We start from the raw sequence: 17,092 nt of genomic DNA, 5'->3' as shown, positions 1-17,092 counted from the left end.
TTCCTTCCTTCCTTCCTTCCTCCCTCCCTCCCTCCCTCCCTCCCTCCCTCGAGACAGGGCTTCAAAGAAACCCAGATGGCCAAGTGGTCTCAATCTCAGAGATCTGCCTGTCTCTACCTCCTAAGTGCTGGGATTAAAGGTGTGCACCATTGGCAGAACTGGTATTTTTATTATTTTTATTTTATGTGTGTGTGTATTGCCTGCATGTATGTAAGTGCATCTGTATCATGCAATACCCACAGAGGTCAAAAGAATGTCAGATCCCCTGTAACAGAGTTATAGATGGTTGTTAGTAGCCATGTGGGTGCTGAGGATTGAACCCATATTCTCTACAAGAGTAGCCAGTGCTCTTAACCACTGAGCCATCTCTCCAGCCCAGAACTGGCATTTCTGACAAAGCTCCCATCTAATGCTGTCTGTGTTTCGACCACACACTGAGTAGCAAGACCCTGGGGGATTAACTGGAGAAGATTATCAAAGTCAAATGAGTATTAGTTTGTCTCCTTACTCTGTTAGAAGAGGTAGACAAACAGCTCTAAGAGTTGAAGAAAGAAACAAAATGGGAGGGAATGAAATGAGTTCTGAACTCCCAAGTAGAAATCCTGGTTTGATCAGGACTTACTTGATCATGTGATTGGCATAAGCTCGAGAGCAGCAGGTGCTATAGCGACAGAGAGAGCAATGTACATAAGTAGGGAAATGATTAGGGAAGTCTGGGATCTCAAAGCTGCACTCCAGACATGTCTGCCGGCCCATGACACTCCTGTCAAGAACAAAACAGAAAAATTTCATTACTGTCTCAGGTACCCAGCATTGTAATGACCCTGCTAAAAACTGTATTTGATTTCCCTGGCTATCAGGAATAATCCTGCCCAGATAGTTCCCAAACGCCTAAGGTTTAAGAGGCACTGACATTTTCCTAACAGCTCTCTTCTGGATATTACGTTGGACAGGAGGATAAAGGAAGACAGGCAGGGGGTCGGTGGAGGACAGTGGTGTGGCCTCCTGCAAGTTGCCTGAAGGTGCATCATTTGAAGACACGGGAACAGTTCGTGGCTGCCCTCGGGAAGCCCGGATAGTGACCTGAGAATCAAGGAAAGGAAGTTAGATCCACAGTAAATCTCAGGATACTGTCAATCTCTATTCCTACCCTGCCTGGGTCTGCAAAAGAAACTTTAGCAAACTCCTTACCTTGGTGCCTGGTTTCAAGCCTTCCAGCTGCTTAGGTTTCCGGAAGGTTTTATGGTGCTGAAGCTTGTGTTCAATTTTGTCCTTGGCAAAGAGAAACTGTAGCCGGCATTTGTTGCAATGATAAACATTTCTCTTCTGAAGTGGGGAAAAAAAACAAAAAGATAAGAATTCCTCTAATAGTCCCAGTAAACCAGTGCCAGCCACATCCTTCTTCCCACCTTTCTGTTGATAATTTAAGAGAATAAGAAAAACAAAAACAATCACAACAAAACAACACAAGAAAACCTACCACTGAGAATCATCACCTTACTCTCTCAAAAAGTGAAACACAGGCCAGGATAAGCAGGTAGGTTCTCAAACCACCCCACCCTTACTGACTTGTACCCAGCTGGACCAGTGACCTAAACTGACCTGCCCTACTTATCTTAACATTGCAGACAGGGTATTTTTATTTTTTAAATTTTATGTGTATGAGGTATTGTCTGCATGTATGTAAATGAACTTATGTCATGCAATGCCTGAGGAGGTCAGAAGAAGGCGTCAGATTCCCCAGAACTGGAGTTACAGACGGTTGTTAGCTGCCATGTGGGTGCTGGGATTCGAACCCAGGTCCTCTGCAAGAGAAGCCAGTGCTCTTAACCGCTGAGCCATCTCTCTAGCCCCATAAACAACTTCTTTAAATAAGTTGTCTCCAAAGGCCAGAGAGATGGCTCAGTGGTTAAAAGCACTGGCTGCTCTTATACAGGCCCCAGTTTTAGTCCCCAGCACCCACTTGGCAGCTTAATAACAGTCCCTAATTCCAGTTCCAGAGGACCCAATGCCCTCTTTTGGCCTTCGTGGGCACTGCATGCATGTGGTGCACTTATATACATGTAGGCAAAACACTCGTTAAGAAACAAACAAAAACCAAAAAAAAAAAAAAAAAAAACATAAAAATGAAAAAAATAGAGCCAGGTGTGGTGGTGCATACCTTTAATCCCAGCACTTGGGAGGCAGAGGCAGGCGGATCTCTGTGAGTTCAAGGCCAGCCTGCCTGGTCTACATAATAAGTTCCAGGACAGCTGGGGCTACAGAGAGACCCTGTCTCGAAAAGACCAAAAAATAAGATAAAATAAAAAAAAAAATATTAAATAAGTTGTCTTCATTTCTTTCTTTTCCTTTGTGTTTTCTGTTAGAATGTGACTTTTACCCTATCAATCAACTAAACAGCTCATTAGTGTTATTAAATTAAGGGTCCTCCTTTAGTTTCTATCTTAACCTTCCTGTGACATGTATTTTGATCACACCCTTTTTTCAGAATATGTTCTTTCTTCAGTTCCTTGACACCAAACTCCTACTAGGACTATGGTACTGGCTCTGTGGAGAGAAACCTTCAAGGATCCTAAGCATTTACCTTAAACTTATTCGTGATAGGGCTAAAGGGCCCAAGACACTTGAAGAAGTTTGACATCAGTCAGGAAAGATGGTGTACACCTTTAATTTCAGACCAAGTAGGCAGAGGCCAGAGGGGATCCCCATGAATTTGAGGCCAGCCTGGTTACATAGTAAGCTCCAAGCCAGCCAGGGCTATGCAGTGAGATCCTGTTTCAAAATCAAACAATCTAATGAATTTATGAGTCTCAAATTATTTTTTTTTTAAATTTTATTTATTTATTTATATTTAAAAAATATTTTAGTTATTATTCTTATTTTATGTGTACAAGTGTATTGCCTGCATGTATGAGAGTACACCTGTGTTGTGCAATGCCGTGGAGGTCAGAAGAGGGCTTCGGATTCCCCTGGAACTGGAATTATGGACAGTTCTTAGCCACCATGTGGGCTCTGGGAACCAAACTCCAGTCCTTTGTAAGAGCAGCCAGTGCTCTTAACCACTGAGCCATCTCTCTAGCCCCATATTATTAGTATTATTATTGTCATTTTGGGGGACAGAATTTCTCTATGTAGTCCCAGCTGGCCTGAACTCACTATATAGACCAAGTTGGGCTTGATCATACAGAGATGCACTTGCCTTTGCCTGCTGAGTGCTGAGATTAAAAGTGGGCACCACCATATCTGTCTTAGATAATAATTTTTTAAATATTTTATTTATTATTATTTTATGTGTAGCGTGTATTGCCTGCATGTAGGTAAGTGCGCCTGTGTTGTGCAATGCCTGCGGAGGACAGAAGAGGCCATCAGATCCCCTGGAACTGGAGTTATGGACAGTTATTAGCTGCCATGTGGGTGCTGGGATTTGAACCTGGGTCTTCTGCAAGAACACACAGTGTTCTTAACTGCTGAGCCATCTCTCCAGCCCCATATCACTAATCTCTTAACATCTAGACTAGTGTATGACATGTAATAGAAACTGAATGACTTTGGTAAAACAGTATCTTTTCTACCAAAATTATCTCTGCTTGAGCATTTAAAAATTAAATGAGAATACACGATTGCTTGGTGCCTGGTACCTGGTGCCTCATGTAATGCTGCTGGAAGGCATTGCCATTTTTGAAGACCTTCAGGCAATAGGGGCAGAGCAAATGCCGGGTGTCTTCATGGATCATCCGAAAATGGACATCCACCTCAGAGTAGAGAGAGGAGCGATACTGACACACCTGAGAAAGACAGTACAGGTAAAAAGTGGTAGCAACATGGGGTGGGGGGGTAATTCTTTAATGCATAGATGTTGTTCTGATTCTGTAATGCGGGTCTGTATAAATGACATTTTTAGCAGTGATAAAAACAGGAAAGACCAGAAAGTCTGAGAACTATCTATATTCTCTAAGGAATAGAAGCATTCTCTGTCTACCTCCAGAGGGCAAGCTCAGGAGATGAACACACTCTCAGGACATGCACGTGTTCCCTGTCTGGGTATTATACTTGTCGTTATGTTCTTCTATGATTTTCTCCTTTAGAAAATCCTAAATATAGAAACTGTGTTGTTTATTCTTTCCATAGTTATCAGAGTACATGAGGTAGGTATTTAGGAATTCATTCATTAATGGATTCTTTGAATTCAGTTTGAGAGGAAAATGGCTAAAACATCCCAGAGAAAAAAAGCAATACCTGACAAACGTAAGGCATCTCTCCAGGCTTATGAGTGTCCTTCATATGCTGGAGAAACAGGGGCTCACTTTCAAATGCCCACTCACAGATCTTGCACTTGGCTGTAAGACAAAAAAATAAAAAAAAATCAATAAATGTACCTACGGGCTGGAGAGATGGCCCAGTGGTTAAGAGCACTGACTGCTCTTACAGAGCACCTGGGTTTGGTTCCCAGCACCCACACGGTGGCTAATAACTGTCTGTTAACTCCAGTTCCAGAGGAACTCTTCTAGCTTCTGTAGGCACTGCATGCACATGGTGCACTTACATACATGCATGGCAAACATATACACATAAAATAAAAACAAAACAAATGCATCTGAAAAATAAGACCAATGTCCTCAGGGTCTTTCTTCTGACTCCTGCATTCTCATTTTCAATCACAAATCAGTTTCCTCACATCTTCAAATGGTTCTGCCCTAACATTTCTCTTTTTTTGGTCTTTTTTGAGACAGGGTCTCCCTGTAGCTGGCCTGGAACTCACAGAAGTCTGCCTGCCTCTGCCTCCCCGAGTGCTGGGACTAAAGGCATGAGCCAGCATGCCCAGCCTGCCCTGACATTTGTATTGCTAATGACAACATCCCCATGTCTCTAGCTGAGACTTTTTACCAAAGTTCCACTCTAGTTTGTGAATTGTTTGCATTTTAAATCATAGACATTCTATTTTTTTCCTTTGTTTTTTTTGAGATAGGGTCTCCCTGTAGGCCCAACTGGCCTGAAACTTGCTATGCAGACTAGGCTGGCCTTGACCTCAGAGAGATCTGTCTGCCTCTGCCTCCTGAGCAATGGAATTAAAGGTGTGTAGTACCATGCCCAACAATTATAAATTTTTGGTACAAATTTTGGGGGCTGGAGAGATGGCTCAGCAGTTAAGAGCACTGGCTGCTCTTACAGAGGACCTAAGTTCCCAGTATCTATAAGGTGGCTAACAACTATTTGTAACTCCAATTTCAGTGAATTTGACGCCCTCTTCTGACCTGTGTGGGTACTGCATGACACTGGGCACTTACAATACACTCACATACAATATTTTTAACAATTTTGGTAAAAATTTTAATTGGTCCACAGCTTGAATTATAAAGTATGGTCAAAAAAGGGGGCATATTTGTGATTTTCTTCTTTCACTGGTTTTCCAAATATAGAAATAACAGGTTTAGAGCTTTAAGTACTATTATAGACAATGACACACCCTCTGACTTCCTAAATAAGTGATGCTGAAATACTTCTTTAGAATAAAATACACAGAAGTCCAAGGTTTTAAGTCTTAGGCCTATGAAATCAGGCTCGAAATATCCATATATCCTCTGAAATTATTTGCAGAAAAGTAAAATGTCTATTTTTCCAGGAGTGTTCACAGGTTTTGTGTTAATTTTCACAAGAGTCCCAATTCACTTAGAACTACTGCTTGGAAGTTTGTTAGGTGCTACAAGGAGTAATAAATAAGAAAATTCTGCCTTGAAGAATGAGGAAAAGCTGTAAGGTTTTCAGATATAACCGAAAAGACTGTGGGGATATAGCTCAGTGGCAGAGTTCTTTCTGAGCATGAATAAGGCCCTGGGTCTGATCCCTAGCATGGCAAAACAAATAAAAGAACATACTACGGGATGGAAAGACGTCTTAATTGTTAAGAGCAATGTCTGTTCTTGCAGAAGACCCAGGTTCGAATCCCAGCACCCACATGTCCATAACTTCAGTTCTAATGTCCTTTTTTTTGTCTTTCGTGTACACACACTAACAAAACTGTAAAAGAATCCAAGAAACACATAAGTGCTTCAAACTCAAGCACTGCCCTTAAACAAGCGTGAAGAAAAATGGCATGCTATTACTACTTCTGTTGTCATGTGTTGGGCATGGTGGTACACATTTGTAATCCCAGCACTCAGGAGACTGAAGCAGCACTGCTGTGAGTTCCAGACCAGCCTGGGCTTATATAGTGAGTACCAAGCCAGCCAGGCAGGGCTATACTGCAAGTCCGTGTCTCAGGACAAACAGGCTCAGAGGTTAAGAGCATTTGCTATTCTTCCAGAGGACCCAATTTTGAACTCAGTACCAACATCATGCAGCTCAGAACTGCCTGTATCTCTAGTTCCAGGGGATCCAATGCTCTCTCTGACCTCTGTGGGCATGCATACACACACTGTCCCCCCAACACCCACACCCCTAAATAAATAAATCTTTAAAATAGATTACACTGTTACTATAAATATGATGAACCACTGAAATTTGGGGGAAAATTCAGGAATTTTGATAACAGATTAAATATCATATAACGTTAAAAATTTACTTTTAAGTTTACTTACTTATATTTATTTATTTATTCATGTATTTTTGAGACAGAGTCTCTCTGTAGCCCAGCTGGCCTAGAACCCGCTATGTATATCAGACTGGTCTTGATCTTACTGAGATCTGCCTTTCTCTGCCTCCTGAGTGCTGGGATTAAAGGCATGCACCACCATGTCTGGCAAGATTTATTTTTTAAATCTTAATTTCTTTGTATGTGTACATACATGCACATGTGCATACTAGGATATGCTTGTAGCAGTCAGGACAATTTGTGGGAGTCAGCTCTCTTCTTCTACCATGTGGGTTCTAGGGATGGAACTTGGGTCATCAAGCTTAGCAGCAACTGCCTTTACCTGCTGGGACCTTCTTGTTGCCTTGATATTAAGGATTTTTGATTAATTATGCCAGATCTTGGAAAAGGTATTGTGGCTATATACAGAAAATTACCTTTCTTTCTCCAGAAACATTTAAGTTTTAAAAAACATTTTATTTATTATTTTTATTTTATTTTATGTATAAGTGTGTATTGCCTGCATGTAGGTAAGTGTACCAGTATCATGAAATGCCTGCGGAGGACAGACGAGGCTGTTAGATACCCTGGAACTGGAGTTATGGCAGTTGTTAGCTGCCATGTGGGTGCTGGGATTTGAACCCGGGTCCTCTGCAAGAACAGTCAGTGTTCTTAACCGCTGAGCCATCTCTCCAGCCCTTTCCCCAGATACATTTAGAGATGAAATGTCAGGATACCTGTAAGTACTTCAAAAAATAAAAACTTTCCCTCTAAAATGAAAAAGCAACAAGTTGAAAAATATTAACAGCATTAAAAATAAATGACTTTCACATTATGCTGGTATAACAGGTATAAAGGCATCTGTTACAAACAAGTACAAGAAAAGAAAACCCTGCCATATATGAAGAAAAGGCATTTCTCTGTTCTGACAGTACAAATCTTAATGAGGTTCAAAGGGCCAATGAGATGACTGAGCAGGTCCATACACAAGTGGACTGACAATAACCTGCCCTTCAGATTAGTATGAGTGAGAACACCAGGCATGACAACACACAACTAGGATTCTAGCACTTGGGAGGCTGAGGCAAGAGGATTGCCTCCAGTTTGAAACTAGCCTGGGCTATATACAGTAAGACCCTGTCTCAACAAACAAAAATGAAAACAAAAACAATGAGCAATGGGCTGGAGATATAGCTCAGTGATCGTGTTTGTCTAACACTTGAGTCCCTGAGGCCCTGGGTTCAGTTTTGGTACACCTTCCGCTGAATGACTGAGGCTGGAGTGTAAACCTTAATTGGCTATACTGACATCAAACCATAGGATCACAATGATTATACACAGTATCTAGTCTATTCCCAAAAGACTAGTCCAACGTTTCACTGTTCAATATGAAAGACACCAGCAACATGTGGCTACTGAAAACTTAGAATATAGTATATCCTGAGATTTGCATTTTAAAAACTGTTTCTTGGCTGGGCATGGTGGCGCACAATTTTTAAAATTCTATGTGTGTGGGCATATTGCCTGCATGTGTATAAAGGCACCCATGTCATACAATACCCACAGAGCTCAGAAGAGGGTGTTGGATCCCCCAGAACTGGAATTACCAATGGTTGTTAGCTGTTAAGTGGGTGCTAGGAACCAAACCCAGATCTTTTGCAAGGGCAACCAGTGCTCTTAATGGGTGCGTCCTCTCTCCAGCCCAGTGCACAAACCCTACCACTTGGAAGGCAGAAGCAGGCAGATTGTGAGTTTGAGACCAGCCTGGTCTACCTAGTGAGTTCCAGGTCAGCAAGGGATATAAAATGAGATCTTACTTCAACAATAACAACAAATTCTATTTCTTAAAGGAAAAAAGTATCATTTCGCTTAAATTTTTTGATCATGTTAGTATTTTAGAAAGATTGCCTTAAATTAAAACTAATTAAAACTATTAAGGGGCTGGAGAGCTAGCTTAGCAGTTAAGAGCAGTAACTGTTCTTGCAGAGGACCCGGGTTCCATTCCCAGCACCCGCATGGTGGCTAATGACCATCCATAACTCCAGTTCTAGGGAATCCGACACCTTCTTCTGACCTCCTCAGGCACTGCATGACACGGGTGCACTTATACACATTCGGGCAATACATTCATACACATAAAATACAAATAATTAAGTATTTTTTTAAAAAACTATTAAAATTAGTGCTGGGCATGGTAGGGCACAGCTTTAGTCCCAGCACTCGGGAGGTAGAAGCAGCCTGGTCTACATAGTGAGTTCCAGGCTAGATGGGGCTGCAAAGGAGACCCTGTCTCAAAAAGACCAAAGGGAAAAAAAAAAAAAAAAAACCATTAAAATCAGTTTTACCTTTTTTCTTTCTTTTACTTTATTTAAAATGACTACTAAGAATTTTTAAATTGCAATTCAAAACTATTTCTATTGACCAGCACTAGTCTAAACCACTTCTCATAATTCTGTTTCTCTTGACAGTTAACTGTTAACAAAAGCGGGACTATGACTACATTATGTCCAAGGAGCTATAAAGAGAACACAACATTTAGTCATAAGAAGGACTCAGGAAGCTGTGGAGATGGCTCCACAGGTAGAGGGGAGTGCATGCGTGTACACACACACACACACACACACACACACACACACACACACACAATGTCAAACATTTTATATACAAAAAAAGAAATTGAGGAAAGACTGAGGCTGCCTTACCTCTAGATCTCTCAGCTAAATTATATAACAGATGTCCTTATTGCTTAATTCACGGTAGTACTTTCTTTTTCTTTGAGACAGGGTCTCAAATAGTCCAGGCTAGCCTTAAATTAACCACATAGCTAAGGATGGCTTTGGATTTCTGACACTCCTGGAGATCAAACCCAGGGACCTGGATATAGTAGGCAAGCGCTCATTCAACTGAGCTACATCTCAGAGATTCAAAGCTTTTAATTTGTAACAAGTGAATTTTGTTTTTGTTTTTATGCTTTTGGTCATACTGTTTCTAATCCCCTAACCACTTTTCTTATTTAAAAAAAAAAATAATAATTTTTTTTTTTTTTTTGGTCTTTTTGAGACAGGGTCTCCCTGTAGCCCCAGGTTGGCCTTGAACTCACAGAACTCCACCTGCCTCTGCCTCCCGACTGCTGGGACTAAAAGCATGTGGCACCACACCCAGCTTAAAAAAATTTTAAATCTATTATTTTATGTGTATATGAATACTTTGCAGCATTTATGTGTGCCAAGGAGGCCAGAAAGTGGTGTCAGATCCCCAGGAACCGGGGTTACAAATGGTTGTTAGCTCTCATGTGGGCGCTGGAGACCAAACCCAGGTTCTCTGGAAGAGCAGCCAGTGCTTTTGACAGCTGAGAAATCTCTCCGGCATACCCCCCTGCTGCTTTTCTTATTAATTTGCATCTGTCTTAGTTCCTCATACATTTAAGAACCCTAAAAGTTAAAGCCACAACTTTCCATGAAACCTGACCACAAGATCTTTTCCCTTCTCTGAATTATTTTACCAATCACTGCTCTCATATAAAGCACGTTTGTACTATTGTCTTCCTGTTTTGAGATGAGGGTCTCAATATGTAGCCCAGGCTGGCCTTTAACTCAGCGATCTTCCTGCCTCAGTCTCCTGAGTGCTCTGGTTACAAGTATGAGCCATTATAGCTGGCATGTAATAATTGTCTTATTCGATCAGCTGTAACTATGTAAGCTCCTATACTTACATATTTTTTGAGTTTTCAACAAAACTGGAACTCTTCTAAAGGCCATTAGAAATATTCTGAACATTAGGCTCACATTCTCAAAATGTCAACTCAATACAAGTGTGTTTTAAGCAAATGGCTTAATTGTTCTATGCTTATTCAGTCTTGTGTTTTTTCTTTTGTAGGACACACAATTATAACATTCTAATATATATTTCACTGAAAGCTATTTTAGTGGTACTTTTTTTTTTTTTTTGTCTTTTTGAGACAGGGTCTCCCTGTAGCCCCAACTGGCCTGGAACTACGTAGATCAGGATGGCCTTGAACTCGTAGAGATCTGCCTGCCTCTGACTCCCAAGTCCTGGGACTAAAGATGTGTGCCACCACGCCTGGCTAGTGGTAAAGTACTTTAAAATCAGGCTTTGACAGACAATAGGACAAAGAACTTTCTCTAACACTATCACCTGCATGTAAATATAATAAGCTCCCTCTAGAGTTTCAGTTTTCAAACTTACTAGTAGATTCATAGGGACTATGAACATTTTCCAAGTGGCACTGGAGCTGGAAGGGCGTGGAAAACTGGCGGTAACAGTGTTGGCAGATAGTATGACCATCCACCTCGCCATTCTGCTGATCGAGTTCCACGTGGTGTTTCATATGGTTCATGAATCTGTAGCACAGTGCAAGGAGAAAGGACCGAAAACAAAATCGGTAATTCTGAGAAATATAACGGTAGCGTTATAAACAACCATTATTTGCTCTCCCCCAACTTCCTCTATTTGGGGCAGTCCTTTTCTTAGCCCAGTAAGATAAGCTAACGTTTACTACTACAATACCTCCCCTTCAACAATACTGCTTACTGACTTAATTAAGTCCAGGAAGATTGAATCATAGGATGATTTCTAAAACACTTAAATATGTAGACAATTTAAATCTACTTTTATGCATGGTTATCTCCAAGGCTTTTCAATACTTACCGAATGTTGTTTTTGAGCCTTTTGGTACAATGAGGGCATCGGAAAGATGTGGCAACCTTAGGAAAGCTTGTGAGTTGGGCTACTTTGCCCCCATCCCGTCCATAGTAAAAGTCATCTACCAGCATAATAAGCTTGGTCTGGACAGCATCACCAGCATTCTCATTTGGCTCTGGTACTTTGGTAGGGGGTGACAGAGCAGGAATAGGTGTAGAAGAGGGTGTAGAAGTAACAGGAGCTGTCTTCTCAGGGGAGGAGGGCTTTGCTGCTGCTGTGACATTGGGTTCGGAATCCAGGGACCTTCCTTTCTTCTGGTATTCAACCATTTCTGGGCAGCAGTACTATGAAGAAAGAGGGCATCTCATCATTCTGGTTATCCTGACTCCTTAATGTCACCAATAGTTCCTGGTAATGGTTTTGTTAATCTAAGTGATGAGCGGCATTTTTTGGACATAGAGAGCTCATTATGTTACTCAGGCTAGCCACTAGGCTCACATGATCCTCTGCCTCAGCCTGCTGGGTAGCTGGGACTACAGGCATACATCACTCACTACACCTGACTTAACGTTAAGGCATTTCTTATCCAGCTTTCATCCTTCAGTTTTCTAGAGTAGGACCAGGGCTCAGTCTTTCCCTATTGTATGTCCAGAGGACCCTGAGCACAATGTCTTCTACTTTTTCCTCCTACCTGTCTTGAAGTGTGTACTAGCATCATGTGACTCTACATTTTCTGGCAGAAAAGAAGCTCCAACCTCTGCAATGGACTAATACCAAAAATTACAAGACTATAAAGTCGAAACCAGGGAGTAGCTTTGGATTCACCTAATGGCACTTAATAGTTTCTAAAAAACCTGTTCTCAGCTGGGTGTGATGGTGCACACCTTTAATCCTAGCACTTGGGAGGCAGAGGCAGGTGGCTCTCTGTGAGTTCGAGGCCAGCCTGGTCTATATAGTGAGTTCTAGGCCAGCTGGAGCTACAGGGAGACCCTGTCTCAAAAAGACAAAACAAAACAACAAAACCTGTTCTCTGCAGTTTCAAATCTACCATGCTAAGACAGTAAGTTTACATTATGTATTGATGGTTTTTAAATACATCCTATCACATTCCAAAATACATAGCTCTTTTCTAAAAGAGTTTAGATACTGTTTTCCAGGCTTCCAATATTAGAGGCAGAAGTAGCTGGATCCTTTTCCCAGGTAGCATCACTTACACACATATGACCCCTCAAAGCTTCAGTAACACGGAACTGAGCACTGCACCGTGGACAAATTTTCCGCCCAGCAGTTTCCTGGATGTCATACACTGGCATGGAAGAGGTCACTGGAAGAAGGAAAAAGAACTGTTATGATTCACACAGCATACTCGTTCAGGACTAAATACTCCTTGAAAAGAAATCCAAGAATAAGCAGCAAGCGTGAGAGACCACTATGTGTGACTCACACTCTTAACTCCTAATACCATCTTACCCATTTAAGGGTATACCTCATGGTATTATGTATATTCACAGTGTTGTATAATTTCTAGAAATCAACTTACAGAACTGAAACTGTTCTCGGGGAGTTTTGTCTCAGAAAGGGTCTTATGTAGCCCAGACTGGCCTTGAATATAGTATGTTGCAGAGGTAGACTCTGAACTCTTAATCCCCCTGTTTCCACCTCCCAAGGGCTAGGAAAACAGACATGCATGATACCGGGGCTTTCTGAAACCAGGTCTTTGTTATGTAACCCTAGATGGGGCCTTGAACTTGCAGCAATCCTCCTGACTCAGCCTCTTGAGTGCTGGCATTATAGGTGTGCACCAACATATTTGGCTGAGAACTGAAACTCTTGCCTATTAAAAGACACCTCCACCAGGTATGATGGTGCATACTTTTAATTCTAGTACTCAGGAGACAGAGGTAGGAGGAACTCTGTGAGATGGAAGCCAGGCTGGTCAGCATAGTGAATTTGAGGGCAGCTGGGGCTACAGGGTCTGTCTTAAAAAGCAAAATCAAACAAAGATTATAATACCTTCAGAGTTCTCCGTGTTCTAACATATGGCAAAATGACTTCCTTTTTAAGCCTGGAAATATGTCATTTTGTATATATGCCACATTTTGTGTATCCATTCATGATCTGATGGATATATGGGCTGCTTTCACCTTTCACCTGCTATGAATGATGTTGTTAGGAACACAGGTGTGTAAGTGTCTATTCTAGTAGTCCCGGCTTTCGATTCTTCTTTTTTTGGGAGGGGGGGCATCTTTTTCAGACAGGGTCCCCCTGTAGCCCCAGCTGACCTAGAACTCACTATGTAGATCAGGCTGGCCTTGAACTCAGAGATCCACCTGCCTCTGCCTCCCAAGTGCTGGGATTAAAGGCATGCACCACTATGCCTGGCCTCACTCCTTTTCCGTACATCCTCAAGAGCAGAACTCCCAAAGCATGCATGCATGCCCATGTGGAGGTCAGAGAAGAATGTGCAGGAGTTGGTGCTCTCTTTCCACTGCGGGGGTTCAGAGATCAAACTCAGGTTGTCATGCTTAACATCAAGTGCCTTTGCCTGCTGAGCCATATTGCTGGCCCCATTTGTTACATTTTTGTTTTTTTGAAATGGGGTCTAATTATGTAGCCCTGGCTGGCCTGAATTCACTGCATAGACCAGACTAGCCTCTGCCTCCCTCGTACTAGAATTAAAGGCATGTGCCCTGCAAGCTGGACCATCTTTCCAGCTCCCTATAATTGTTTTTGGTAAAGTAACGAATGAGCCTATTTCAACAAAAACAGAAGACCTGGGTCCCCTTCTGTCCTCTGCGGGCACTGTATGAAATGGGTGCATTTACATACATGCAGGCATAACATTCATACACATAAAATAAAAATAATTTTAAAATATTAAAAATATTTAACTTCATTTTACTATTCTGACACTGAATCTGATCCATTCAAGTCTATATATTTCAAACAGAAATAAAGAAATTGTTTAGCTAGATAAAGGTGATGTTTTCTCATAATCTTAAATCCTCTGTTTCACTTACAATTTTTTAAATTAGTATACAAAATAACAGGCTTCCTCAAGTTCTGATTGACCTTCTATTCCTACCCACTCCTCTCCCTTATCAACTGGTCCCTGCTAGTGCCCTTCCACCCCAGTGTTTCCCTTCCACTTTCCCATCACAAGGGCTCTGTCACTTCCTACTTTCCTCCCTTAAAGCCCTCCCCGCTCAGGTTCCTTTCCCTAGCCTGTATCCACACTTATTCCCACACAAATACACATATATAAAAATTAGAAATTAGGATCTACTTCTGAGAGAGAACATGTGGATTTGTCTTTCTGAGCCTGGGTTAACTGAGCTCTAGGGATTGACCTCAGGTCATCAGGCTTGGTGGCAGGCACCTTTACCCGCTGAGTCATCTTGCCAGTCTGCTTTTCCCTCATCTTTTGTTGGGTTGGGTGTTTAAAAAAATTTTATTATTTTCATTTTATGTCTAGTATGTATTGCCTGCATGTAGGTAAGTGTGCCCATGTTGTGCAATGCTTGCAGAGGTCAGAAGGGGCTGTTGGATCCCTGGGACTGGAGTTACTGACAGTTGTTAGCTGCCATGTGGGTGCTGGGATTCAAACCTGGATCTTCTGTAAGAACAACCAGTGTTCTTAACTGCTGAGCCACCTCTCCAGCCCCTGGGTTGGGTTTTTGCTGTTGTTACAGAGTACACAAATTGTTTAGGTATTATTGGTAGTAAACCGTTAATACATTATACTTTTTCCCATTCTGTGGGTTCCTTTTTTCACTGTTAGTGTTCTTTGATGCACATAAGTTTTAAATTTCAAATTTAGCATTTTTTGTTCTCCTGTCTGTGCTTTTCATATCTAAGAAATATAGAAAACACCATGAAATCTAGTATCATCAATTTTTCTTTCAGGAATTTTTGTTGTTCGTCGGTTGTTTTTTGGTAGTGTATGGGAATCAAACCCAAGGCTTCTCATATGATAGGCAGGTGCTCTCAGTGTGAGTGTGAGTGTGTGTGTGTGTGTGTGTGTGTATTTTTCTGAGACAAAGTCTTAATCTGTAGCCCAGGCTGACCTTGAACTCACCCACAGTAATCTTCATGTTTCAACCACCCAAGTGCTGGATTACAGGCATGAGCCACCACACTCAGCCATTTATTTTTAAGATAGGATCTTAGCATTGCCTAGATTTGCCTTGATCTACTGCGTATAAGCAATTCTTTTTCAGTGCCATGAGTAGCTGAGTCTGTCTACAGGCACATGTAACTATCAAGCCATTTCTCTCTTTTTAAAAATGTATTGTTTTTATTTTATGTGTATGAGTGTATTATTGCCTACATGTGTGTAAGTGACCCATGTCATGCAATGCCAGAAGAGGGCATTGGATTTCCCTGGAACTGGGGTTACGGACAGCTGTTAGCCGACATGTGGGTGCTGGGAATGAAACCTGGGTTCTCTGCAGCCAGTGCTTTTAATTGCAGGGTCATCTCTCCAGCCTCATTTTCTCTTTTGTGTATGCATGGTGTATGCATGTGTGTACACATGTGGTGTGCTCACCTGTGTGCACATGTAGACGTCAAAGGTTGACAGCAGTTATTTTCCACTATCACACACCACATTACTTTTTAAGATTTATTTTTATTTATTTATGCGTGTGTGTGTGTGTGCGTGTGCACACATGCATGTGAATTCTTGGAAGCCACAAGAAGGCTTCAGGTCTTCTAGAGCTGGAATTACAAGCTGTTGCAAGCTACCCACTGTGGGTGCTGGGAAGCAAACTCAGGTTCTCGGAAAGAATAAGCACTCTCAACCACTGAGCCAGCTTTCCTGTTCTCTCTCCATTATTTTCTGAGACAGGATCTATCTTCAGCTGAACCTGGAGCTCACCATTTCAGTTAGACTGACTGGCCAGTGAGCTCCCAGGATCCACATCTCCCCTGCAGCGCTGGGGATATAGGCATGCCCCACCATGCTGGTTTTTACTTAGGTGGTGGGGGCCTGAGCTCAGGTCCTCATTTTTGCACAAGAAGTACTTTACTGACTGAGCCATCTCCTCAGTGACCTGACCCTCCCCACAATATTCTTTTTTTTTTTTTTTTTGGTTTTTGATTCTTGAGGTAATGACTCACTGTGTAGCCCAAGTTGGTCTCAAATTCACAGCAAACCTCCTCGTCTTCTGAGTGCTGGGATTACAGACATGTACCACACCATGCCCAACTTCATGTGGAGCTCTTTGAAGAGTTTTAGAGCTCCCGTGTTTAGGTCTTTGGTCCACTTTCATTTTTATATTGAATGGAAAATAGAAGTCCAACTTCAATTCTTTACAGGTTTTGTTATGTCTGTCTTTCTGTCTGTCTTTTTGAGGCAGGGTATCCCTGTAGTCTCAGCTGGCCTGGAATTTGCTAGGCTGGCAGTGAACTCACAGAGATCTTCCTGTCTCTGCCACCTGCCTCTGCTTTGGAAGTGCTGGGATTAAAGGCATGTGCTACCATGTCCAGACACGTTTTTGTTTTTTAGATGTGGTCTCACTATGCAGCCCTGACTGGTCTGCAACTTGCTGTAGAGAACAGAATGGCTTCAAACTCACAGAAAGCCACCTGCCGGTAAGTGCACTCATGCGTGCAGTACCTGAGGCAGCCAAAAGAAGGTCTCCAATTCCCTGGAACTGGAGTTAGGGATGGTTTCAGCTGCCATGTGGATGCTGAGAACAGAACCCAGGTCCTGCAGGAGCAGCTAGTGAACCATCTCTCCAGCCCCTCAACATTTTAAAATAAGTTGAAACAAAAGCAAAAGAAAATTATGGCTAATAAAAATTACATGAAATTCCAATTTCAGAGTTCATAAATATTTTTAGTGGAACACAGTACAGC

General features: G+C 41.9%; 1 protein-coding gene across 5 annotated transcripts in view; it reads right to left on the bottom strand.

Annotated features, from left to right (window-relative positions):
- The window catches only part of Pogz (pogo transposable element derived with ZNF domain), a 51,020-nt gene that overhangs the window by 4,694 nt on the left and 29,234 nt on the right, over positions 1 to 17,092 (bottom strand). For all 5 annotated transcript variants that reach the window (XM_008828217.1, XM_008828220.2, XM_008828222.3 and 2 more), the window contains 8 exons: positions 12,445 to 12,554; positions 11,237 to 11,574; positions 10,775 to 10,929; positions 4,237 to 4,337; positions 3,639 to 3,785; positions 1,192 to 1,326; positions 914 to 1,083; positions 623 to 763 (listed from right to left, as the gene is read on the bottom strand). In XM_008828217.1, coding sequence (XP_008826439.1) covers positions 623 to 763; positions 914 to 1,083; positions 1,192 to 1,326; positions 3,639 to 3,785; positions 4,237 to 4,337; positions 10,775 to 10,929; positions 11,237 to 11,574; positions 12,445 to 12,554 — 1,297 coding nt within the window. The remainder of the gene's footprint in view (positions 1 to 622; positions 764 to 913; positions 1,084 to 1,191; positions 1,327 to 3,638; positions 3,786 to 4,236; positions 4,338 to 10,774; positions 10,930 to 11,236; positions 11,575 to 12,444; positions 12,555 to 17,092) is intronic.

This window comes from Nannospalax galili, unplaced genomic scaffold (genome assembly GCF_000622305.1).
Source record: "Nannospalax galili isolate Female #2095 unplaced genomic scaffold, S.galili_v1.0 scaffold752, whole genome shotgun sequence".
Lineage (NCBI taxonomy): Eukaryota > Metazoa > Chordata > Mammalia > Rodentia > Spalacidae > Nannospalax > Nannospalax galili.
This window is presented reverse-complemented; position numbering and strand designations above follow the sequence as displayed.